At 45.9% G+C, this 26851-nt stretch overlaps 1 protein-coding gene across 5 annotated transcripts in view; it reads right to left on the reverse strand.

Moving 5' to 3' along the window:
* Positions 1-15302: 15302 nt before the first annotated feature.
* LOC120405963 (ADP-ribosyl cyclase/cyclic ADP-ribose hydrolase 1-like) overlaps positions 15303-26851 on the reverse strand; it is a 45277-nt gene continuing 33728 nt past the window's right edge. For all 5 annotated transcript variants that reach the window (XM_039539998.1, XM_039539995.1, XM_039539994.1 and 2 more), the window contains 4 exons: positions 26526-26602; positions 23547-23639; positions 18764-18850; positions 15303-17277 (listed from right to left, as the gene is read on the reverse strand). In XM_039539998.1, coding sequence (XP_039395932.1) covers positions 17202-17277; positions 18764-18850; positions 23547-23639; positions 26526-26602 — 333 coding nt within the window. In that variant the 3' untranslated portion in view covers positions 15303-17201. The remainder of the gene's footprint in view (positions 17278-18763; positions 18851-23546; positions 23640-26525; positions 26603-26851) is intronic.

The following is a 26851-nucleotide window of genomic DNA, read 5'->3' on the forward strand; positions in this document are numbered from 1 at the left end:
CACTCTATGATAAATTAGATGAGGTGTGCCCTAAAAAGCTTACCATCTAAAGGGAGAGGTTAATCCCACTGAGTTCCAGGAGGCTATTTGCATGAGTAATGATTTGCAGGATTAGGTTCTTAGTCCTCATTCATTTTCAGGCAGTTATTAAGGGCCCACTACTGCAACTCATGCTGAGAAGTGTTTACTTACATAACTAAATGCAATGGGCCCGCTTACATGGGTACTGGCTCAGGCCCCACCAAGATGTGCACATGACTACAGTGACTATCCGTACAGTGCTTTTGCTCCCTCTATCAATTTTTTCCTTACTGTTAGATAATCCCTCTTCACTGACTTGTTGCATCGTCTAGTTAGGAAGTATTAATATGGTTCTTCTCTCCATAACTGAGCACCTCACAAAGCACTTGTGGATTTTGTCCTCACAACACCACCCTGTGAGGAAGGGAAGTATTACCCCCATTTACAATGGGAAAATAAGACATAGGATAGATTAAATGGCTTGGCCCAGGGCACACAGGAAGTCTGTGGCTGAACTAGGAATTAAATGCAGGTCTCTTAAATCCCAGATCAAGAGCTGGCTCATATTAGATTATTAACTCTTCAGAGCAGGGACTATTGTAAAAAAAGAATATACTGATTAGCAATATCTCTGTAAGAACTGTGGTTTCCTTTTCAATGAAACATAGTTTACTGTGTTTTTATTTTTTTAACTCATGATTTATAACTTGCATCTCTTGCTGAGAAAGAGGTGTAGAATTGGCGGACTTGGAAAATTCATTCTAGTTTCAGAGGCAGTGAAGGTTTCAGAGGGATTCCTTTAAAATGGGGAATAGCCTCAGCCTGCAACCTGTGAACATCAATGAACTTCTTAACTATGCCTGTTGTATATTAGATGAACAAATAAACAAACACCGACAGCCAAGAACCCTCAAGGCTTTGTAGTGAAATATAAAGTGGAATCAGTGCTGCATCCTGTCCAATAGTGTTACATTGTTTAAAATAATTTCCAGTCATCTTGACACACACAAAGTTATCCTTATTTTAAGGGAAATTTTGGGACTGATTTTCAAAAACAGCTTCCAATTGTATGAAAAAACTTTCTGCACATTTTTCCACCTGCAATTAATTTTGTGGGCTCAGAAGCTAGTTCATATATGTCTGTCAGTGCACCCTGTACACCAGGCACGGAGACCACTCAGTGTTTTTATTGGTGCCTGCATTTACCGTGGTGCAGCATTGGAGGCCTGAGCTAAGGCTCGTTGAAATGTCAGGCCCTTTTAGCTTTAGTTCCTTTCTAGTTTACTTGTTTCACTGTGTTTTTCACTCACCTTCACTACAGGACACATTTTCATTAATAACTTTTCATTCCTTTCATGCCCGGCTTTACTCATTCCTCTATTTGGCAGCAGTACCGGTTACACACCTAATCTCACAACATGTTGCTTAATTGCCCTCAAGAGACTAGAATGTGAGTGACTCACTCTTCCTGCTTCCAACATAACCCAACCTTCCCCTTGCCCTGAGGGAGCCAATGAGTACCTACCACCTGATATCACCTCACCTGTACCCGGCCAATCAGCGCGGAGGATCAATCTTCAGGCACTACACATTTTACACCATTGCTGTCTGTTCATGTGGACATGACTGAGCTCAGATAACGAACTCTCCTCCCTTTTCCGCCTCTACCTTCTGCTGCTGATGCCCTAGGCAGAGCAGCTTCTTACTTGTTAGTGGCTGCTGCACCTCTCCTGTTCTTGGCACACTTTCCAGTCCATTTCCATACACTGTTTTGTTTGTTTCCTCCAGGATATCTCCAAGGGTGGTATTAATTTGCTTAGCAAATGAGGCTTAGCTCAAACCCTACATGAAAAAAATCCTACTTAAAAAGGAGAGGCAATGTCACAAGTTTCAGCTCAGAGTCTCCTTGCAATCATAGCATCAGGGTGGTGCAGTTTTATTCCCCCTGTGGAACATAGGTGGGCCTTTGCCTTTCACCTCCGTGAATGGGCCAGGGAATCCTATTGATCGCAAGGCCATGGCAGGGAGCAAGGGATTCTGTGCAGAGGTCTAGTGTGTCTGCATGGCTCCCCTATGCTGTCAGCACAGATTCCTTAGGAGCCAGGGGATACCTCAACCCCATCTGCTACCCTAAAGCCCCCTGAAGGGAAAGTAGAATAAGAGAATTCTGAGGTCAGTGCTATGTACACTGACAAATCCTTATGGGTTTGAATGGGGATGGTGCTGCAGAGTGGCCAAGACCCCCAGCTTGTTCACTCCAATGCCATGACTCTGCAGACTTGGGCTTTAGAGACTTCTGTATTAAGAAGCACAAAGCCCCCTTCCACTCACCCCCATCCTAGCTCTGCCCTGCTTAGAAAGCCACTACAAGCGGAAAAGGGAAAGAGAATTGGGGCTCAACTTCTTTAATTAACAAGGCTGCATTTTTCATTGGTTTCTTTGGAAAGCTGCTCCTGTGCCAGGTGAGGGATTTATTAGGCTTCTTTAACCATTGGTACAGTTTGCTCTGGCTTCCTTCCAAGCTTACTTACTTATTGCCATTGAAAAAGCTACTGCTCAAGACAGAGCAGTGATAAAGAGCTGGGGAAGAAATGGGGTAGCTTACATGCAAAGACAGTCCATAGGGTTGTTGCCACGTGGCTGGTTTTTAACTGGGTCAGCCTTTGATCATGTCTATCATGGTGCAGTCATGATACATTTAATTAACTTAAAGTTCCCAGTCCACCATGGAAATCACAAACTGACTTACAGGTAGTAGACTCCTCAAAAAGACTATGTGAAAGGCTGAAACATGTTCAAAACTGTTTATTTGTACCACAGCTCTGTGATGTGTTTGCATGTGTCAGGCTGGAAAAGGGTTGCACCAGGGAGCCAAAATGTTTTAAATTAGATATTAAATTAAAACCCAGAAATTCTTTCAATCAAATATTGTCTTTTAAAGGTGACATACTCTGTACTTCTATGATATTCAAACAGAGAGAGGGTAATAGGATATTATATATAAAAACTAAGATCAGGTTATAAGGTATGTGAAGGTAGAGGAGATGCTATAATTCTTTTTGCTGTGTGATGCATTTTTAAATGTGAAGAGACTTCTTGCCTCTCTGCTGGGTTAGGTAAAACCATGAAGTGAATCAAGATGAAGGTTTTTATAGGCTACTTTCTCTTTGGGGTATTCTGGTTGTTTTGTTCTCTGTTGGTCCCCCCCCCCCTTGATATGAAGTAAACCACCCCTGTGGAAAGTCACATTTTGGTTGAGAATCAGTGCTGTGCCTACAGGAGGGGCAGCCCGGGGAGAGGAAAGGCAAAGGTGACTTTAGGCCACCCTTGTGCCTGTTCCATGCTGGGTTGCTGTGGGGATGCTGTGCCAAGGCGTGCTATGGGGATGCCAAGCCTAGGAGTGTCTTTGGGCTATTCTGCAGGAGCTGAGAATACCCTCAGTTGTGGATGCTATGGGAACTCCCCTTCTGCCCCTTGTCCTAAGGTTTGTGAGAGGGTATCCTATCCAGTGCTTGCATTGGGGGCGTTGTCTCCTGGTCAGCTAAGGGACTTTGTACAGCTGCAGCAGTGTACAATGGCTGTAGTAGGAGGGAGAATCCCACTCTTTGTGTATGGAAAGCATAGAAGTGTTAACACACTGTACTGTGCACTCCAGGAAAGCTTTGAATTCACAAACTTTGCATTCCTTAAACCCCGTACAAATGACACAGAAGCAAGATGATAATGATGCCAGTTTATGGACGGGGAAGCAGGAGGTTGACATTAGGCTATTGGACTCCATTTTATATCAGATGGAACTCACTCTCTTCTGAATTGATACTGAAACAATTCTCTAGCACAGTGTTAGGAGGTCACACTGCTACAGACGGAGTCTTTTAGATGATGACATATAAAAAGCAAAGTATTGATTAAACTGTGGTCATCAGAAGCCTCATGTTGTGAGCTTTGTAAGAGTAAAGAAGTTATCCTATGATGTCCTGGCCAAAGTCCAGCTGGGTAATTACATCCAGCTAACTAAATTCTCCTTAGAGTTTTCAGTTTCATTTTTCACTGCCTGTCCTATTTTGTAGTGATGTTGTTCTCTAACAACTGACACTTTTAAGCCCAGATGAGGGCAATTTACCACAGCCCCCCAGAGCTGAGGGAGGCCCCCCTATTTAGAAAGAATGAAAGAAGACAATAAGAGAAAGAAAGGTGTAAAAAGGAAGAAAAAAACCTCCAACCATGTGGTTAGAGGTCTTAAGTATTGTAAGCTAGAGTCACAGTATTGTCAACTTGCGGTTTTCTCTCAAGTTTTGTCATATTTGGTGTTTCTCTAAAAGGCCCAACTCCTGGAGTGCTGTGATTAGGGGAGAATTTCCAAATTCAGCAAAATAACGTAAGATTCTAGCTTATATGATTAACGAGAAAAGCTGGAAAAGGTGACCAAATGCACCCTGTCAGCTCAAAGAACAGAAGGCAAATGAAAAGAAGTTCAAATCTATTCATTTTTAAAACTGGCATGATTTGTAAGCCAATCTCATGATTTCTGAACATGTAGAATATGTCCACACTACAGCTGGGAGGGCTGGTTGCAACACATATAAGCTGGCTGTTCTAAAATTACAAGGTGAGGGCCACCTTCACCCCAGATAGACAGGGCTTCGAGCCCAAATATAAAAAGAACAAGAATAGTTCCGGCACTTAGAGACTAACAAATGTATTTGAGCAAATTTAAATATGTCCCTGGCTCATGCCCCTCCCCACTCTCCAAAGTCCAGGCCCTGGAGGCACTGTCAAGCTGGCAATTCTGTCACCTCAGCCTTCTCCAGAAGAAGTGATTTATTTCCAGTGAGCAGGGCCGGCTCCAGGCACGAGCCCATCAAGCAGGTGCTTGGGGCGGCCAATGGAGAGGGGCAGCACGTCCGGCTCTTCAGTGGCAATTCGGCAGTGGGTCCCTCACTCTCTCTCGGAGCAAAGGACCAGCTGCTGAATTGCTGCCGAAGACTGGAGCAGTGGCAGTAGAGCTGATTGCGATAGCAGCTTTTTTTTGCTGCTCGGGGCAGCAAAAACCCTGGAGCCGGCCCTGCCAATGAGGGCAGGAGGGGCAGATCAAGAGGTCTTGTCTGACCATGGAATTTAACTCTGGGGCAGAACCCACCTCCACCAGTGCTAACAGGCCGCATCATGTTTTTAAGGTAATGACAGTTGTACAAATTAATGGACTGACATAGCAAACCTTAGTGGATTTGGGCTGGGATAAGGGAAGGCCTGTGAAAAGAGGATAGGGATGGTACGGGGTGGGCTTCCTTCCAAGGTGGAACAATGGCCTCAGTTCCTGGACAGTAGAGTGGAGGGGGTTCTCCTTAAATTGAAACTTCCCCTTCAGCACCGAGTTCAGGTTGGCAGCCTGCAGTGGAGCAATAGCCCTCATGCAGTTGCTGCTAGTACGGAGGTGGCCAAACTGTGGCTTTTATCGTTAAAGTGCGGCTTGCAGAGCCCCCACTTCCACCCCCATTCTCCACCTACCAGAATGGGTGAGGGGAGCTCAGGATCTCTGCCTTGTAGTGGGGTGGAGGGATAGGGGCTTCTGCCCAGGAGGGAGGGTGGTTTCAGGGCTTCATCCCTGCGGGATGTACCTGCCAGGGCTCAGGGCTTCAGCAGGAGCAGGGCTGAAGCCCCGAGCTCTCGAGCTTCTGAAGGTTGTCATATGCAGTTCGGAGGGTCAGTAAGTTTGGCCACACCTGTGCTTGTATATCACAATATCCTTCCTAATTTACATACAGAAGCAGAGTTTATTGTTTGTATCAGGGCTCAAAAAGTTCCCTTCCATTAGACAGGTCTAAACCAGTCTAAATGCATCATTTTGGTACAGCAAACAGCAATCAATCTTGTCCAATTGCAAGCTTTCACTGGCTTGTTACAATCACCTCACATTTCATCTGCCAATTGCAGGAGCACAGGAGATGACAGTTAAATCTCCTGATTGTTAGAAACACCTTGTGACTGTAGCATTTGTTTGATGTATTGTTGCTCAGGTGCTTGGGGTGATGTCCAATTCTGTGATTGGAAAAAGGTGCTTTTATACTTATATATAGGGCCTGATTCAAAGCCTACATTGATGTCAATGGTGCTTTGGATCAGGCCCATAGTGACTATAATATTTAATGAGTCTCTTCAAACAAGCCCAGTTCCAGAGGACCTAATCGTTGTCTCCAGGATCTGTGAAGGCCATATGAAAAATAAAGGGTATCCTTCTAAAATCCAGGAGACTTTGAGCTTGATCCATCTGCTAGTGTAGTGCCAATGTTTGAGTTCTGTTGTCTGTGAGAATGCAGGGAGCTCTTTGGAGCAGAGATCATCTCCTTGTATGGTTCTACAGCACCAAGCATGCTGATGGTGCTCAATAAACAACAAATAATGGGCAGGTTTTGAAAGGTGCGTTTTTTCATGCACAAAGCAGGAGTTTTCAGTGCTCAAGCTGGCAATGTGTAAAACCTCTCCTGGGAAATTCAGAGTAAGCAACATATCACTACACCATGCTGGGAAAATATTATTAACATATCTTCTTCAAGATTACTTATCGCAAGCAGGGCTTAAATTCAGACGGAGCCATCCGGAGCAGAGCTCTGGTAAATATTTTCAAACTCGTGGGAGCCAAGGCGTGCCCAGAGGGCTGGAGCCCTGGGGTCCCGGGATATATTTGGTGAGAATTTAAGCCCTGATTGCAAGCCAGATGCACCCCATGTTGCCCATATTTTCAAAAATGTGCATACAGTAGAACATTAGAGTTACAAACACCTTGGGAATGCAGGTTGTTCGTAACGCTGAAATGTTCATAACTCTGAACAAAATGTTATGGTAGTTCTTGCAAAAGTTTACAACTGAACATTGACTTAAACTTTACTATTCAGAAGAAAAATGCTGATTTGAACCATCTTAATTTAAATGAAACAAGCACAGGAACAGTTTCCTTACCTTAACACATTTTTTTTAATTTTCCCTTTTTTTAGTAGTTTATGTTTAACACAGTACTGTACTTTATTTGCCTTTTTTTTTGTCTCTGCTGCTGCCTGACTGTGTACTTCCAGTTCCAAATGAGCGGTGTGGTTGACCAGTCAGTTTGTAACTCTGGTGTTCATAACTCTGAGGTTCTACTATATATTTACTACAGTTGCGTGTGAAATTATTTTTGCATACATAGATTATTGCTGTTACATAGTTTTGAACATTTGGTCCTGTATGTTATACTGTACTGTCTTACTTTGGCTCCATCATACAGAGTGGCACCTTCCAGTGAGGTGTACCAAAACATACCTTACTTCAGAGAAACTCCCACATAGGTAGGGGGAGCATGTCCACTATCATACTCTTTCAAGTTGTGCACAGATTACTGCTGCAGCAAAGAGGACATGGTTTGCCTGGGTTCAGCTTTAAGATAGCCTGAGTATCAGACATACCATAGTTCATTCTCTACTGAAAATCTTATAATAAGAAATAACGGTGGCAACAGTGTGGTACCTGTTGCCAAGTGTTGCATTTTTAGTGGCAACCACTGTTAGTAGAAATGGGTCTGATTAGGAATTCAAAATTCAAGCACCCAGCACTCTGGGGAAAGTTTAGATTCAAAGCCTAAAATTGCAAACCTAGCTCATCTCAAATGACAAAGCAATGGTTTTATTTTAGTTGTTTATTATTTGTATTACTGTACTGCCAAAGAACCCTAGTCATGGACCAAAACCCTGTGGTGCTAGGTGCTGTACAAATAGGTATGTGCTGTCATCTGAATTTCCTTTGGGCTATACAAGGATGCACAGCAAACATATAGTGCACTGAAGAATTTACAGCCTCATCAGAACACAGTGACCCAAATTCTCATCCAATTCATGCCGCTCACAGTTTGGATTAATGCCATTGCACAGTATGCTTGTCTGGTGGAGTTTGTCTTGGTGCCTGTAGATAATAGAATGAAAAGGCCCCGTTTCATCCTCAGTAACACGTATGTGAGGCCAATGGCAGGACTAGTCCAAAACATAAAATATTCCTTAGGCTTTACTGCTAATTTTATAGACAGAAACACCCCAAGAATAATTTCCCCCCCGCAGTTGCTAGCAAACACTGGTATTTCTGTTGCTAAGTGTGATGAGGCATTGTACCCATTACAGGGAAATAAAGTGGCTGTAATAATGTAAGAGTTGTACGTGTTTGCCAAGAAAGGCTGTCACTAAAACCAATTCTCATGCTAGTAGACTTCATTAAGGCATTCGATTCAGATTTAACTTCTAGACACCCATCAACATGCTGAGTGTCTCACAAATATCTCCAAAAATGCATGAAAAATGCTGAATTGTTACAAAACCCCAAACCAGCCTGACCAGCTTTGCTCCTCAATCAGCCAAAAAGCCTGCTGACCTCATTGCAGTGTAGTTGTAGCTGTGTCTGGCATTCCCAGGATATGAGAGAGACAAGCTGGGTGAGGTAATATCTTTTATTGGACTGACTTCTGTTGGCAAGCGAGGCAACCTGTGATTCTCGGAGTACCTTTCCCAGACCTGAAAAAGAGCTCCATGTGGCACAAAAGCTTGTCTTTCTCACCAACAGCAGATATTTCTCACCAATAACAGATATTACCTCACCCACCTCGTCTCTCTACAGACTTCGTGGGCAGTTTTGCCTGATTAAGGTCTGCATGATGAAGCTCTGCAGTTTATAAGGTTGTGCACTTATAAACACTTTCTAATGCTGTATCTAGGACCTCTAAATCCTTATGGATATTGCCATTCCTAGTTTCCAATAATGGTATATAAATATATATCAAAGGATGGCTGAAAATCCTGGTATGGATTTAATGGGAAAAATACAGTACTACTGCTGCATTTTACTCATCCATTTGCTGTCAATGTTGCAAACCACAACAGGGCACTCAGGCTTTTCACTGCTGGAAAATAAAGGGCCAGATCCTCTGCTATGTTGCTGCACTATAGGACCCGTATGAGGCCACTGGAGGAGTTCTTCTGCATAGGAAAATCCAAGCTGGCTCCTATTTTGTCCCTTCTCACCTCAGGATGCCAGCACAGGTGGTGTAACCAGAGAAGAAGGGGCATGGTGAAGTAGGGTTGCCAACCCTCCCGGAGATGTCCAGGAGTCTCCCAGAATCAGTCTCCTGGTTGCTATTGAAAGCAATCCAGAATATTTTAATAGGCCAAAAATCCAGTCAGTGGCATAGCGAGGCTAAGGCAGGCTCCCTACCTGCCCTGGCTCAGCGCAGATCCCAGAAGCGGTCGGCATGTCCCTGCAGCCCCTAGGCGCAGTGGCAATCAGGGAGGCTCCACGCACTGCCCTTGCCCTTAGCACCTGCTCCGCAGCTCCCATTGGTTGAGAACCGTGGTCAAGGGGAGCTATGGGGGCGGTGCCTGAAGGCAGGGGCAGTGCACAGAGCCGTCTGGCCACCTAGAAGCTGCAGGGACATGCTGGTCACTTCTGGGAGCTGCCTGAGGTAAGCACCGCCTGGCCAGAGCCTGCATCCTGCAGCCCCTCCCACAGCCCAAACCCCAGTCCCAGCCCTGAGCCCCCTTCCTCACCTAAGCTCCCTCCCAGATCTCGCACCACTCACCTCCTCCCACACTCCAACCCCTTGCCCGAGCCCTGAGCCCCCTCCTTCACCAAAACTCCCTCCCAGAGCCCGCACCCCCTCCTGCATCCCAACTCCGTGCCCCAGGCTCAGCCCGGAGCCCCTCCCACACTCTGAATTCCTTTGCCCCACCCCCCAGCCCCGAGCCTGCACCCCCTACTGCACCCCAACCTCCTTAGGGATCTGAGGGGAGAGACGGGCAACACACTAATTTTTTGCCTAGGGTGGCAGACTGTTCTGAGCGGCCTCTGTCTTAATGCTACCACCTTCATGAAATTTCAGTTAAAATCATTGGCTGGTGAAAATGTTAATGTTATTAAAGATAAGTCATTTCTCCCATTTCTGACTCACTGGATTAAGCATGACAGTGCTAAGACGCACCCAGCATAACTTTGCCTAAGCTAATTGAACATAACGTCAGTGAACATATTGGCAATTTTAGGAATGCAAAATGATGAATTTCTGCTATGACTGTACAATTTTCCAGATGTAATTAGCAATTAAAAAGCACTCACCTTGCAGTCCTGACACACTTTGTGATGCTGTCCGTCTGGGGATCAAATTCAACCAGAACCACACAAAAAAAGGCCATTAACTTCTTTAAGGTAAGGTTATTATACTCTACTTACCACCAACCCAAATGGTAAAAAGCCTGGGAATAAGCAATGAAATCATTCAGCTCCCCATCTACACTTTGCTGATCCATTCATCGGCTCAACCTCAACTGCTTTCCAGTATCCACAGACCACCTAGTGCTACCCACCACCTGAACTTGCACTGGGCACCCTTGAACTCCAGACTTTGAGGGTAGAGGGGCAAGAGGAAGCAGGAATTTGGTGTGGGCAGGTAGAGTAACTGAGGCAAACTCCTCAAGCCAAGTTTTGCCCACTCTTACATCCTTGAAGCCCCAATGAAATCAATGGGGTTATGTAACTATTGGACCAAAGACCTCCAGAGCTGAAATATGAGTCTCTAGAGCTGGAGCTAATGGACTAAATTCCGTTGCTGTAGCAGACTCATATCCTCTGTAGATCAGGCACAGAGAGGGATACATGATACTCACTGAAGAATGGATTACAGGTACTCTGGTGTACCTGAGAAACAAATCTGGCCTCATCTTCAGAGCCAAATCCGGTGGTTGAAGTATGTTACACAGGAGGTGCAAGTTGACCAGAAAACAGGTGGACGGTCCTCCTGATGCTGATCCCACTGAAGACAAATGCCCATCAAGTTCAGTGTGAGGCTGTGTCTACATTTACATAGTCGGATGCCAGCAGGAGAGGGTTGCGAAGGGTGGTAGGCAGAAGTGAATCATACAAAGAATAGAGTACTATTAGGGATAACACTGCTTTCCTCCTTCTCATAAAGTTCCTGGTTCAGTGTTGGAAGAAAATGACACTTTCGGTGATTTATTACCAGGGATGCCTGACTTTCAGTGGGCACAGGACTGGGCTCTATCATAAATGTTGTAAGTGCTAAAGTAGAGTAACTTGCCCTACACTATAATATGAGGGCGATTACAGTGGCTGCAGAGTTACTCCTGCACTGCTGGAGCCCTCTGTTGATAAATCCACCATCTTTCTCTTGGAGAACAGCTGTGTTCCAGTGGGCGTGTAGTCAGGAGGCCTGGATGCTATTGCCAGCTCTGTCACTGATTTGCAGCATGGCCTTGGGCAAGGCATTTAATCTCCTTGCCGTGGATTTCCTGTCTGTAAAGCAAGATGCTTACTGTAACTGCTTACCTGAATTGGCAGAGATTTGACAGAAGATGCACAGCTGTGTGGGCGACTAGGACTGACGGGCATCCAATGCACTGAAACAACAGTTTGTGGAGAGATGCCTCAGTGCAGAGACATTAGTCTGCTCCAGTTTTGCTGCATCAGCTCACCAGCATACAGAGGAACAGGTTGATGAACTAAGTATCAGGTTGATGAACTAAGTATCTCTTCACCAAGGTGCCAGCACATCATGAGCTTCCGATGTAACTGCTGCACTGGTGCACTGGGGAGCTAAGGCAGCAGTGCTGTGGAGCCCTTGATTCACAAGTTCTCCCCTAACCCATATCACCCACACAGTTCTGTTCCATCCGCTCTACAAAGCCCCACCAGCTACCCAGGCCTCCTCCCCCTCGCCCCAGAGCTGCTGAACTCTATAAGAATGTTCAAACAATGTAATAAGAAAGGTCAATCTGTCAGTACATTTCATCTGCATCTCAAACCATATTGTCAAAGAAATTGCTTCTGAGTGCAACATATTTTCATTGTCTCCCTGGCACAGTTTCCAACAAGGATGGAGCTTGCTGGACTGATCTTCTTAGTCCCCCTGCTGAACTTTTTTGTGAGAGTAGGTGTGAGAGATGATTTTTTTGGAAGCTCAATGGACCTTCTAGGGCCATGCATGGAGGGCATCCTGTGCCCATTGATCTGGGAGGAGGTTCTGCTTCTGTACCACAGACCCTGCTGCAGGTAAAGTTATGTGAGGAATCCCATTTATAATCCCCTGTTGTCAGTTGCTCATTGCTATCGGAAAATCTCATATTTAAAGTTTCTATACCTGGTCTTGGCCCAGTGGTGAATTCTTCTGAGTAACATTCAGTCAGTCATTATAGGTGAATATATATATCTATCACTATCTCTCTGTCTCTCTCTCTCTCTATATATATATATACATACACACACATACGTTCCCCATTTTACCTAATTTTACTGTTTTAGTTTCTGCTTGCACACAACTCAAAATAGCTAAGCCCTGACACTCCTACTCTGTGTTCCAGCCTGCCCAGTCTGCACCCCATCCCCTTGGCAACACTGAGTGTCATTCTAAATATAAGATGAGAAAGTAGGTGAATAGACCAAATCTCTCTGTGCTTCAGTTTCCTAGATGCAAAATGGGGATAATAGCACTTCTGTTTAGCTCAGGACTTTTGTGAGGATAAATGCATTAAAGATGGGGAGGTGCTTAGTTACTATGGTACTGGGGGGCCATATAAGTAGCCTTGATAGATTATATATGCTCCTGGGAGCTCAGGGTGCATTATACCTCCCTCCTGCATGATCCTCCTAAGGTTTTTTGAGCAATGCACCTCTGCACAACTCCCCATATGGGGCTGAGACTTTGTCCCACAATCCAGCCTTGTTATCTTTAATATAATCTGTACAAATTACAAGAAGGATTAGTTTCAGTGTATTCAATGCATATTTAAAATATTGACTATACTTTGTACATGTTTTGAACTATATGAATATATGCTTTTTTGTTTCAAAAGGGCAGTGGAATTTATGAATTATACTAATAGATGGAACAGACAAGTCAAATGTTTAATATGTCCATAATTTTATTTTGTTTTCCTGCCAAGTCTATCTGTAAATAATCCCTCTTAAAGAAATATTGCTGTTAGCACAATGCTATGCCAGACTCCTGTGCTCAAAAGCTGTCATTAAAGCACAGTTGTCAGAGTTAATTGTTCACTGTTGCCTTGAAATGTGTATTTCCTGATGAGAACAAAACCACAAGTTTGCTTGACAGGTTTTATTGTATAATCAGTGATAATCACCATAAATCCTCCTCAGATATCATGAATAGTGCTAATTATATAATCAGATTGTCCATGTGCCATCAAGACTGGCTCACTGCAATGCACTTCATTCTGAGCAACACAAACAGCTGATCAACTGTCTGCAACAGGTGCAGAATTTGGCAGCAGGAGATTTGTTTGGTGTAGAGAGAGGGGATGGGTGATGTGGCCTCTCTGCTAAATACTCAGGTGGGTATAAGTATAGTTTAATATTCTGAGAGGTCATGAGGTGTTTGTTGTTGTTTTTTTTTCTTTCAGATGCTAGACACACGGTCCTGAAGAATGGAATCCTCTATCTACAGACCAGTAAGCTTTCCCACAGTCTCCCATCAGTATGCCTCAACCATGCTATAGAACAGTGGTTCTCAAACATTTGTATTGGTGACCCCTTTCACACAGCAAGCCTTGAGTGCATCTCCCCTTATAAATTAAAAACACTTTTTTAATATATATTTAACACAATTATAAATGCTGAAAGCAAAGTTTGTGGGGGTGGAGGCTGACAGCTCATGAACCCCACATAATAACCTCATGACCCCTCAGTTTAAGAACCTCTGTTCTACAAGAACCATCTGTAGGGTTGAGAAGGTAATTCACTCTTCATGGCGCAGTCAGTCCCTGGCTTCTCCACTGACATTCAGTAAGTGTGCCTGTAGCGGGCCGGTGTGGCTCCCCTCCTCCCCGGGGAGGGTTGAGCCCCGGATGCAGGAAGGGGCGGGGCTACAGAGTGGTGAGCCCGCCCCTCAGAGGGTCAGGCGGCGACCCAGAAGGATAAAAGCCGGCCATCCCAGCTCAGTCTGGGCCTAGCCACCGCGGGGAGCAGACCTGCCTGAGGGAGCTCCTGAAGGGGAAACCGCTGGAGTCCAGGGCAGCTGGCCGGAGACCCTCCTCGCTCGCTACTGGGAAGAGCTGCTGGAGCTTCCCCGCGCCACCTACGAGGAGGAGCCACCAGGAACCTCCCCGCTACCTTGCTGTTACCCCGAGGAACCCCCGGAGCAGAATTGGCCGGACTTCCCCGAGGAACTACCAGATCTGCCCCCCAGCCCGGGTTGTGAAGAACCCATGCAGTGGGACTTCCCGGGACCGGACGCCGTGGACCAGGTAGGACCCGAGGGGGATATTGGAAGTGGCCCAGGGGCAGCTGACCTCAGTCAGGCTGCTGACCAGACAATACCCATGTCAGTGTGTTGCGGTCAGGATCCCCACTGACCGTTAGCGGTAACGACCGCTGCCTAGGGCCCCGGGCTGGGACACAGTGGAGTGGGAGGGCCTGTGTCCCCTACTGCCACCCCATTCATGGGTGGCAGTTATCCCCCTCACCTTATTGCTCAGCCCTGCTGCAAGAGGCCTGAGCTCCCCTTGTACTGTTTACTGCTCAGCCCTGCTGCAAGAGGCCGGAGCCCCAGTGGACTCTGACTCTGTTGTCTAGCCTTAAAGGGATAGGACAGAGCCCACGTGAGTGTAGCGGGCCGGTGTGGCTCCCCTCCTCCCCTTGGAGGGTTGAGCCCCGGACGCACCCCGTTCCAGTGCCGTATGTTGAAACTACTTCTAAGTGTTACAGTGTTAAAAACTCAACAATGAAATAATGGTCTGAAAAATCTTTCACAATCTATTACTGCCACTTTTTGGGAAGTTTTCCCCAATGGAATAGTATATCCTAGATACACAAATGTTTCAAATACAAAGAATGTGTTGCTATACATAATGTAAATGTTACAGTAGAATAGTACAGTCGAGATGTAAGTCTGAGGGCTATCTTTCACTTAAAGGGGGCAGCCGTTAGGAAGGATGGCATGGTACAGAAATGCACCAATCCCATAGGAATTCTTGGACAGAATATGCCCTAGACTCTTAATATGTAGCAGTGTGTAGGCAAAACTAAAGACCGAGAGAAAACAATAAAAATCATTTGTTGAAAAAGAAAAGCAATTCTTGGCTCTGCTGATTTTCTTCCTCTTCCTTATTCTCATAATGCAAGTATGTTTTCATAGATAAACACTCCTGAAATTATTCCACTTTTCTGACTATTCTAATCCACATGAAAATCTCTTAATAGATGACTCATTTTAAGTATCCAGTCCATGATTAACCAATGTGTGTAATAGAATTAGGAACGCTCACCATCAGTGATTTTATTGTACATTACCATTTTACAGTCAACATTTTGTATTATGACAATATGTACAAAAGCCAATATTAAACTCTCCAACCCTCTTGTCAGAAATAACTGAATTAAAGTTATTGATATGTCTGAGTTAATCGCAGTAACCACATATCAGAGTGCAATTAGAAAGTTAAAATTCTTAATGTAAACATTCCCACAATTGTGTGTGTTTAATAGGACTGGCTAGGAATTACCAGTCTGCACCATGAACACCCCCTGTGCCTAAATGAGTGGCAAATTGCTGGCTATACTAGTATTATACCACCTGGGGATTTCCATATTTCAGGAAAGCCCCAGCTCTCTTCCTTTGTGTCATTAGAGTATCACAAAAGGAAGAGAGTCAAGGCCAGACTCTGGCCCCAAGTCTTCAGTTTCAGCTGAATCTGAGTATCATGACAGCAAAAAAAAAAAGAAAACTCTTACGGTTTATGGTACTACGGTATGTGTGCTTGGAAACTGTATGCTACAAAGAAGTCACCGTCAACTTCAGAAGCTAGGCAGAGACTACTTATTTTGGGATCTTCCTGTCTGTCTCTCTCTGTGGTGTCCCAGCTGTGGCATGGAGGCCACTTTGTAGACTATGAGGGTGACTGTTTGCTAAGAAGAAAATTGTATTTTTGATTCTGAACTGAAAATGTGTTCCCTGAGCTGTGCCCAGTGATTTTTAAATGGAAGAGTTGGAATTGGCCCTGTTGCTGCCTCTTCCCCAGCTGCCTCCCACCTCCTCTCTTGCAGCCTCAGAAGTAGGTCTGGTGTGAGCTGGAAGTGCTCTGAGAGCTGCTCAGCAGCTTCCCTGCTGGCCACGTACTGCAATGCTGGGTAGGGAGGTGAAAGTAGTTCTGGCTTTTATGGTGCAGACTTCCCTTCCAGGCTCTGGCCGCTCCAGAGAGAACAGGAGAGAAACTCAACTAGCTGTGCCAGACCTAAGGGAGTGCCTAGCAATGGAAGGCTGCCCTCCCTCACACAACCAGACGGGGCAGCCTGAGAGAGGGAGGGAAAGAGAAGCTGACAACTGTAACTGATTAGGTCTCGTCCTGCCCTGGTACAGTTCAGTGTAGCTTGTGGGCTGCTGTAACTTCTACCATTTGGAAACACATTCCCACTGAGGACAGCCAAAGCACAGCTATTCCAGCCACTTCCCCTTCCCTCCTCCCACACTCTCCTGTGTGCCAGGAAGGAAGGGAAGAAATGGCAAAGGCTCTTTCCAGGGCCGGCTCCAGGGGTTTTGCCGCCCCAAGCAGCCAAAAAACAAACAAACAAACAAAAAAACCATGAAAGCGATCTGCCGCAATTCAGCAGGAGGTCCTTCACTCCAGCGGGAACGAGGGACCCTCCGCTGAATTGCCGCCAAATACCTGGATGTGCCACCCCTCTCGGGAGTGGCCACCCCAAGCACCTGCTTGCTAAGCTGGTGCCTGGAGCGGGCCCTGGCTCTTCCCTATGTATTCCCTACCCCAGGGAATCCCCAGCAGGGGACTTGCAGGTGGCTTCTGTTCCCTTTGCACCACTTGTGCTGTGTAAAGAGAGGGGAGCAGGGCTGAGAATCTGACCCAAAACACTTATTGTGGGCCTCTTGATCTTTCTGAAACAATATGTTTGTCCCTCAGGCTGAAGAGGTTGGAAGTGTGTGTGGGTACCGTAACCACACCTAAAATATCATTTCCGTTCATTCATCTATGAATGTTGCAGCCACAGCAAGGTTTTTCTGGTAACATACAGTGTTTCTATACACATTTATACTGTATAGTTCTCTATACAGTATATACACATATTCTTGTTCAGTATCATACACAGTTAAGGAATGATTTAAGCAATGTGGAGTATCGTGTGTTTCACTGTACACTATTGGTGCAAAGTCTGCAGTCTGCATGGTCAGGATCACTTGCACACTGAAGCAGCTGAACTGGCCTGTGATAAGACAAAAAAGAAATCCAAACATTAGTGGCTGTTTTGGATGTATGGTGTCATAACTCTATTGATCATTAAAAGCAGTTATCAAGTGCCACATGGAAGTCAAAGTACACGTTACATAGTTCTGAGTCCATGAGATCTCCTGTCTTAAGGTGATATAAATTACTGCATAGACACAACTGGGATGCAGGGTGCTCATGAATCAGGCCCAGTAATGCATATTACAAAGAGGAAGAAATGGCTTTGTCTTCCAGAAGGTTAAAATCTTAGTGCCAGATGGTGCATTTGTCCAGTCATCCTCCTTTGCAGACCAACTTTTCACTCAAAGATGACTAAAATTTAAATTATAAAACTCCCAATGGTTTATTGAAATGATTGTTTACTCAGGAAATATTCTTATCAACATACAAGTTCAGATCTAAGGAAAGCTGTTCTCAATAAATAAGAATTATTCTTGTTCCTACTTAACGACTTCACTGCCAGGACAGCAATGTCACTACCAAAACTTATTTCCTCCATTTGGATGACTCTGGATCAGTGTTAGAGCGCCTTAGCCTCTCTTCTTCCCCTCACCATTGTCATGAGCCTCTGAAAATGGATACCAGATTACTTCCATATTCATCATGGCAAGTGGAAACAATGCCCTATAAATGGCATTCCTTGCTAGTAGCCAGCTTGATGCATGTCTGACTCTTGCAAGAATTGCCTTTAATTCTTCCTCAAGCTCATGATAGGCATGAGTCTTAGGAGAGGATCAGTACAGGGAGAAAAAACTGTAGGACATCCTAATATGCACACACTGCAAACATGATGTTGTGTCTGCAAGTGAAGTGATCAGGTGGCTCCTGGAAATTCTCCAACCTTCCCTCCATAATTCCATGTAGTTGGTTGCAAGCCACTGCAATGTTCAGCAGCAGCAGCTTTGTGTGGTGCCAATGGATCCCCGCCCCCAGTATGCAGGGCAATCACAATTCATACTTAGAACTTCCGACTATTGTTTCTCAGGCAACCCCTCAGGAAAGATGGGCTATACATCAGGCCCAGAAGGTCAAACAGCAATGAAGGACGCAAATTCCAGAGTTAGAGGCTAGCTACTGAAAATGCAATGCCCCCAGCAGATCAAATCTAGGCATTATGACAAGTGGGAGCAAATCTCTTGTTTTTGACTGCCAAGGCAGAGCGTTAGAAGAGGGATTGACTTTAGCAGCGAGGACTGAACCACAGAGGACTTGAAAGATGAACACCAGCAGCTTGAATTTGCCTAGAAGTGGATAGGAAACTAGGGCAGTCTTTGGAGCAGCGGTGTAATATGAGAACTATTATGACCTCAAACTTATGTCACTGATGTCATTTTCACAATGGCCATCGATATATTAGCATAATAAAACACAATCTATTTCCTTCAAAAAATATTCTGATTAGGAGGGAAACAGCCTCATTTTATACTAGTAGATTCCAACTCAAACCCAAAGCAAATAATTACCTATAATTGTCCTCACAGGAGACACGTAAGTTTCGTTCCTCTAAGATGCTTTTTAACCTTGTTATGGAGTGACCCGTGCAGGACTCACTGAAAAGAAAAACCTCAGGTTGTTACATGTGTCCTGCATGTGTGTGAAGCTTACAACTGGAAGACACAGGTGGATTTTACACTATGCTGCCTCATGCTGTCTGACCACATAAACTGTTAAATTTACCTAAAGGGCAAAGACACAATTTTAGACCTCACTCCTACCAGATAATCCATGCTGGGGAGCCCCAGTGCTTCTGAAGTCCAGTGGCTTCAATGGAGCTCTAGGTAGTGTTGAGATGGATGGATCAGAGCCTGACTGAGTAGAATTCTAGGGTGACCATCACTATCTCCTGCACAAAGTCTTTGTATGGGGAGCTAACTAGGTTGTAAGAAATAATTCAGTCCTTTACACACCGGCAGGGCATGGGGGCTGCAGAACTTGCCCATCCACAGCTGCTATTCTAGACCCTGTGCCCTACAGCCTCAGTGAGCCTGGTCTGAGGCTCACTGAAGTCAATGGAAAGCAATATTATTAGGTCCTGTGTGTGTACAGGGGAGAAGAGGGACTGGCTACATATTCATGGATGTAGGTCCCTACTCCAGACCTCTCTCCTTCAGTTGGCCATTCCACCTGCAGCTCCCTCTGTGCATCCCTCCCAAAGAGTTTGTCGTGTGGAGAGCCCTGTGCTGCTTCTCCTCATCAAGGTAAATTTCTCCCTGTCTGAATAAATTCAGTTGCTAACTGTTAAATGCTATCCAATATCAGGACTGGTGCTAATTTCCAGTGTGATATGTTCAGAGCCCTCTGGTGCATACAACACAAGGCCAAACTGAAACAAAAACAAAACAGATGTCTGGGTTGGTCCACAAAATACACAAGTGCAGCTACAAATGAACATTTTTTTCCTATCACAAACCATGTAATCAGCATTTGTCTGCACACCTGTCAATATATGTTTAGCAGGCAGTTTGCACCTGTCTGTGTATATTTTGCAGGCATAACTTAGATGTCAGTTTCATGAAATTTGGTACATAAGGAATTCAGAATTCATAGATTTTTAAGGCCAGTGAGGACTGTTTTGAACATCTAGCCTGGCTTCTTATATAGCACAGGCCACAGAATTTCATTTTGCAATCCCTGCATCAAGTCCATGATCTCAGAGTGAGTTTCCCATTTGTTAAAACTGGAAAAAACAGAGAAACCTGGTTTTCTTTTGTGAGTCCTATGTACTGTTTGGGAGTTGTCTAGACAAGACGTGGTCAAACTACAGCCTACGGGCCACATTCGGCCTGCAGGACTGTCCTGCCCAGCCCCTGAGCTCCCAGCCGGGGAGCCCAGACCCCGGCCCCTCCCCTGCTATCCCTCCTCCCCTGCAGTCACACGGGCCGCGCTCTGGCCCACTGCTCCCGCTGGGCAACGTGGAGAGCGAAGCTGGCTCTGGCCAGGTGTTGTGGCTGCGAGCTCCTGCTGCTGGTAAGGGGGCGAGGAGTGGGGGGTTGGGTAAGGGAGCAGAGGCTCCTGGGGGGCAGTCAGGGAGGAGCAGATGGTTGGATGGGGTGGAGGTTCTGAGGGGGCAGTCGGGATAGGGAACAGGGAGGGTTGGGAGTGGGAGTCCCAGAGAGCCTATCAGGGGCGGAGATGTGGATAGGGGTTGGGAAGGCAGTCAGAGGACAGGGAGCGGGGAGGGTTGGATAAGGGAGTGGGATCCTGGGGGGCAGTTGGGGCGGGGGGTCCCAGGAAGGAGTGGTCAGGGGATGAGGAGCAGAGGGTGATTGGACAGGGGGTGGGGGGTGTGGATATGGGTTGTGGCAGTCAGGGGACAGGGAGCATGGGGCTGGATAGGGGGCAGGGGTCCCAGGAGGGGGCGGTCCGGGGACAAGGAGCAGGGGGCGATTGGATAGGGAGTGGGAGTCCCAGGGGGGCTGTCAAGGGGCAGGGGTATGGATAGGGGTTGGGGCAGTCAGGGGACAGGGGTCCTGGGAGGGAGCGGTCAGGGGACAAGGAGCAGGGGGTGTTGGATGGGTTGGGGGTTCTGAGGGGGGCAGTCGGGGGCAGATAGGGGGTGGGGGCCAGGCTTTTTGGGGAGGCACAGCCTTCCCTACCCGGTCCTTCATACAGTTGCGCAACCCAAATGTGGCTCAGGCCAAAAAGTTTGCCTACCCCTGGTCTAGACCAATGTATTAGCAACTAACACAGCTATTAGTGCAGCAAAGCACCATAAGAACTGGGATTAGAGCAGCCAGGAAGGAGAAAGAGAGAAGCAAAGTGGTGCTGGATGCCTCACACATTCCCAATCTGTAGCAGCACGCTCAGCTCTCCTGATCATTTAAGGCTCCAGTGATGTGGAAGTGAAGAAAGTGTGTGTGGCGGGGGGGACACAAAATGCACGTGGCACAGAGCCCCTGCATGGGAAGAGATGCAAACTATAATAAAAAAAACTATCAATCCCAGTGGCCCAGCGAGGTAACAGGTCATGGGGGGCAAATGCAGGACTGCCCCACAAACAGAATACAATCCTCCTCCTTCACAAGAGTTTCCTGAAGCTGTGGGCTGACACATGTGATGTGAATCAAATCAACATTCAGAGCTTTTGACATGCCAGAGATGTTAATTGGAGAGTGAAGGGGAAACTGCTGTGAGTCTGATGGAGGAGCCTCAGCATAGGAGGAAAGTGTGGTTCCAGAGGGGCTGCGCAGGCTGCCAGAGCATGAGGTAAGAGCTGCTCTGTCTCTGCTGAGGAGGGACATGTGGGTCATTCTGCTTCTGGGATATCTCTGGAGAAGCGAACAAGAGCCATGCTAGTGGCACCAGGTAAGTGTGGACAGTGAGCAGTATGATGGTGGGTGGGAAGGGCATTTAGGGAGGCTGTGTGTTTCTGTCAAAGTGGTCATCAAGCAGTTAACAATCCCATGCTCCACGCCCCCTCCTTTACTTCCTGTTTAGTCAGTTGGGAGGTCCCCCTGCCTTCTCCCCCTGTTGTGATGCTGTTGAGCAAAAGCAACAAGTTTTCAGCCTGCTGTCCTGAGGAGACTTCTTTTTGTTCTACTACTGAGTGGTACCTTTACAAAGGGTAGGTGGGAGAAGAGGCAGCAGCACTGGGAGGGGTGAAGGGTGTGTGTAAGAGCCTGAACCCCTTTCTGCACCCCAGCCTCCTGCTCCAGCCCTAACCCCCTCCCACACCCAACTCCCTCACACAGCTTGCACCCCAAACCTCCTCCTGTACCTGAACCCTTGTCCCAGCCCTGAGTCCCTCCTGCACCTAAACTCCCTCCCATAGCTTGCACCCTGACCCAGGCTCAGTGGGGAGTCCCCCTCCCACACTCCAAATCCCTAGGGCCTAGCCCAGAGCCTACACCCCAACCCCGTGTTCTAGCCTGGTGAAAGTGAGTGAGGGTGGGGGAGAGCGAGCTATGGCGGGACGGGGGATGGAGTGAATGGGGTGGTGCCTCGGAGAAGGGGCAGGGGTGGGGCAACAGTGTTTGGGTTTGTGCAATATCACAGTTGGCAACTCTAGGTTTAAGGAATCACTAGAGCCCCTCTACGGAATTTGTTGTCTGTTTTGTGTGTCACTTGCCCCTCGTGATTTGATTTTTTGAAATCTGGATGTTTGGGGTTCTCTTAAAATAATGTTTATCTTGCTTTGGGGCTGAACCCTTTGTGACCAGATTAATTCATTTGTTAGAATGCTTCCTGCTTATTCCTAGTCACATCTGCCAGTTGATGGCCAGACACTCTAGTGGACTTAAGTAATAAGCAGTGCTGCTGGTGCAAATCAGGAGTAAGTAAATGGAGTTACTCTGTATTTACACCAGAGCAACTGAGATCAGAGGGCCAGATTCAGACACATTGCAGACATGCTGTGCTAGTGCATCAGTGCAACATGTATACCCAAAGATCCATGTAGAAGATCCCCCTTGCCTACAAAGGACCCTCACAGACTGCATCACTTCCCACTCTAAGGGCAAGGTGCATTTCTTTGACTGCCTTCTCTAACATAAACATACACGTGTGTGAAATGACCATTCCAAAAACAAAGCACACTGTTGTATGTACTTCTCTCCCTGGGGAGACTGAGGGAGCAGATGTTAGTCATGTCACTTAATGCACTACTGGAAGGGGCTCAGATACTATAGTGATGAGCTCTTTATAAAACCTACATAGAACAGAAATTCTCTGGTGACTTATGGTCACTGTCTGGTAGGAATAGTTAAAAATAAACATTTAAATTGTGGTTCTGTTATTAAAAAATTATTTGGCAAAACATGGCTTCATGGTTACTCTGCATTGATTGCCTCTCAGTGACCTGCAAAGTGTATTTGCCCAATTTTCATGTAAAAAGATGTTTTCCAACTGCACAGATTTGCAAACTCAGACAAGCTGTGTTCTTTATGTCTGAGCACTACACAGATCTGTTGGGCCTGTGTAGGGCCTCTGTAGGATTGCACAGACATAAAGAGGTACAGAATTTGAAGATAACAGGGTTGTGGAGATAACTATATCCAATTGCAAGGCTAACAGAAAGGAAACAGTTTTGCTCTTCCAGAGCTGTATTGGCTCAGCAGAGCTGGCAGTAATAATAATATTTTTACCACTTTTTATTAATTATTTCCACTAAAGTAAGCAGCTAATTGCATTCAAGGAGTAAAGCTGATGGTAAGACAGTGCTATTTTTAGTCACGTTTCAGAATTGAACTGCACTTCGAAATTATAGAAACAAAGCATCACACACTATTTTGTACTAGCAAACTTTACCTTGCAGGTCCACCGATGTTCTGCATAAGCCAAATCTGCACTGTAGAAACTTTGTCTGGGTCTAAGTGAAAGATCTCAACACTTCCAAAAATGCTGTAAGAATGGGAGCATGAAAAAGCAACACACATCTTAGCTTTAGAACAAGATGAACAAAGTATGTTCTCCAGTCACTACTACATACTCATGAGTTACCATTATTCCTGGTGGAGAGAATGTATAACTTTCCCATGAGATTTTTGTGGACTATTTAATTAATTTGTGGTAAAAGAATTTCCACCCCCCCTCATTTTCATTCAGCTTTGAGAGCCTTTGGAGCTGTTTGCAGAATGAAACAGTCTGAGGTTCTTTCATTCCTAATGATTTTTCTCTTATCTAGATTACCAGTGACTGCCACTACTAAAGGGGAAAAAAAAATCTTTCTGCTTGTGCTAACCACAAGTTTCTTCATCCCTCAGAGTTAGCAGAGGCAGCACCTCCTGTCAGTCACTGAAAGTATGTACAATCTCTGGGGGAGCACAACCCAAGAAATCCACTCTGAGGATAGTTATAATGTGTCAGTTATGTGAGTGTAATATAGCAGAAGAGTCCATTTTGGGCTTACTGCACAACGTTCTGTGGATTGTGGCCATTTTCAGAAAAAATCCAAATCAAATGCATCAGAAGATGCATAATATAATGGGCCAGATCATCAGCAAGTGTAAATTAGCATAGCTCCATAGAAGTCAACAGAGCAAAGCTGAAAAAGATCTGGCCCTCTAAGGCCCCAGTCTTGCACTGGTATTTACTGTTGCCGACACCTGCACCAGTACACAGTCCCTAAGTGAGTAGTAAGGCAGAGCCACAGGCAGAGACAGAGTCGACACTGGATGTACTTAAATTTGCGGTTTAACAGATTTTATAAAATAAAAAAAAAATCTTGTTAGTAAACACTAAAAACATGGTGTGCGCCCATGGGTCGAGGCTAGCGTCGATTTCTGAGTGTTGCACTGTGGGCACTGATTAAGCACTTCTCCATAGTCCCTAGCCAGCCTTCCGCCCCTGGAACCTCCGGAGAGAGGGTTGAGATCCCAGGGCCAAATGGGGCAAAAAAGGTGGGTCTGGTGGTTCTGGTGTCATGTCCTCCTTCGTCCTGGGTCCTTCGTCAAGACAAGCAGCGGCGCTTTTTTTTTTGCGCCTTTTTCTGCAATTGCCTGGATCATGCATAGCATAGCAATCAGATGCCACTTATTTTGTGTGTTGTGACTCTCACCGTATGTGTACTAGACCCGCTCACCATAGAAGCAGCACAGCGTGCCACATGCTTTTGCTTTTGCAATGAGATGGTTACTACATGGTTACCTGCCCCACCCTTCCCCAAAAACCCTCTTGGATGATGAGTCCTTTTGTACCATTGGCTGCTTTTGCTGCTTGTGCTTGGTGCTCAATAGTGTCAATCAAAAAGCAAAAAGGTTAAGCCGGTTTGTGTTACCCATTACGTTTTATGCCTTTTGGCATTTTCAGCCGTGTGCTGAATGCTCTGCCAGCCAGCCAAGCAAAAAAAAAAGGAATGACCAAAGTCCTGTCAGTCCCTCCTTAATTTAAAAAAAAAAAAATCTGCTCTGTGCTGCTAAGGCAAGTGTGCTAGAGAACCACCTGCTCTGTGTGTGCAGGAGCACCAAAATATCTATTATATGCTCATGGGTGCTCCTGCAACAACCTGCCCTGTTGATTTCTTCCCTTCCTTTCCCAGCCTGGCTTGGCATTGCATTTGTCCCCCCACTTGTGTGATGAATTAATATAAGAAGAATGCAGAGACACTGACTTGTTAGTGAGAAATGAGTGGAAGGCAGCCTCCAGCAGCTATGATACCAGTCAGACAGACAGTTACATGTGTGTGAGAGAAAGCCCAGATCCACCAGTAGTCCAGGGCATGGAATCTTTTCTTTACACACCTGAAGGGTGGGGGGCTGATGGAGCTCAGCCCCTGTTGCTATGAGGATGGGTTACCAGCCATATTGCACCATCCCCCCACCAGAAAAATTAGGGCCAATAGGCTGATGGCGAGACGGTTACCAGTCCTTTTGTCCCAAGCTGATCATGAGGATAGATTTCATGATTCAGCTTATGCTGATTATGCTGATGATGAGGATCTTGATGATTTGTACCATCCCCATGACGGGTGGGGGGGAGCATGATGGGTGGCTGGTGAGTGCACAGGATGCTGGTCTGCAGTGCTCAGTAAAGCAAGATGACATGTAAAAGAAAAGGAGGAGAGTTTTGTTTTTTGTTTTTGGGGGTGGGGGGGGGTGGGGTGGTTGGGGGTGGGTGGGGGCCTGACCCTGACCCACTGTGTTTGACCCTGACCCTAAACATTTCAGCTCAGACAAGAATGCAAATAATTTTAGGAGGCTGCAGGAGGAGGAGGTCCTCAGTCCCAGTCCAGTCATCCGCATCATTTTCATTCTTTTTTTGGCTCTTTGTCACGCTGCGCTGCGCGAGTCTGCTGCTGCGCTGAAGTCCCTCTTTTTTTTAAAAGGATTGATTTTAAAAGGCGCTGATAGATAGGATAGGACTGATATAGTTGCCTTGCTTGATGCATCCGCACATCCCGCATCATGCATCGAGCTCTTTTTTATTTTTGATTTCCGTTTGGACGCCGCCGCCATTGCCACGCGCAGCTGAACTTCAAAGGAAAAAAAAAAAAAAAAATTTTTTTTTTTTTCCTTACCTTGCATCCAGTTCCAGTTCAGATTGCCAGAGCGGGGCACTGGTGCACACTGTGGGAGATAGCCCGAGGCCAAATACCCAGTCAGCGTCCCCACCGCCTATCCGATATATTAATATAATATAGGCGTTACTACTCCTTAGGGGAGAGTACAGAAGCTCAGTTAAGCCATTAAAAAAAATCGATATATAAGGTGCTGCTGTGTGTGTTTCGGCGTTAAATCGGTTTTACGCTCCTAAAACCGATTTAAACGCCTAGTGAGATTAAGTAGATACCTGTTACTTCTGAATGCTCCAGCTTCTATTGATCCATTGAGCATCACCTGAACCACACCACATGCTTTTTCTGCAAACTAAACAAGCAAACATACATTGTACTTTAGTTTTACATGAAACAGAGGGTCAGATCCTTAGCTAGAGTAAAAGGAAGTTCTTCTTCACGCAGCACACAGTCAACTTGTGGAACTCCTTACCTGAGGAGGTTGTGAAGGCTAGGACTATAATAGTGTTTAAAAGAGAACTGGATAAATTCATGGTGGTTAAGTCCATAAATGGCTATTAGCCAGGATGGGTAAGGAATGGTGTCCCTAGCCTCTGTTTGT

Source organism: Mauremys reevesii, linkage group 5, assembly GCF_016161935.1.
Source record: "Mauremys reevesii isolate NIE-2019 linkage group 5, ASM1616193v1, whole genome shotgun sequence".
Lineage (NCBI taxonomy): Eukaryota > Metazoa > Chordata > Testudines > Geoemydidae > Mauremys > Mauremys reevesii.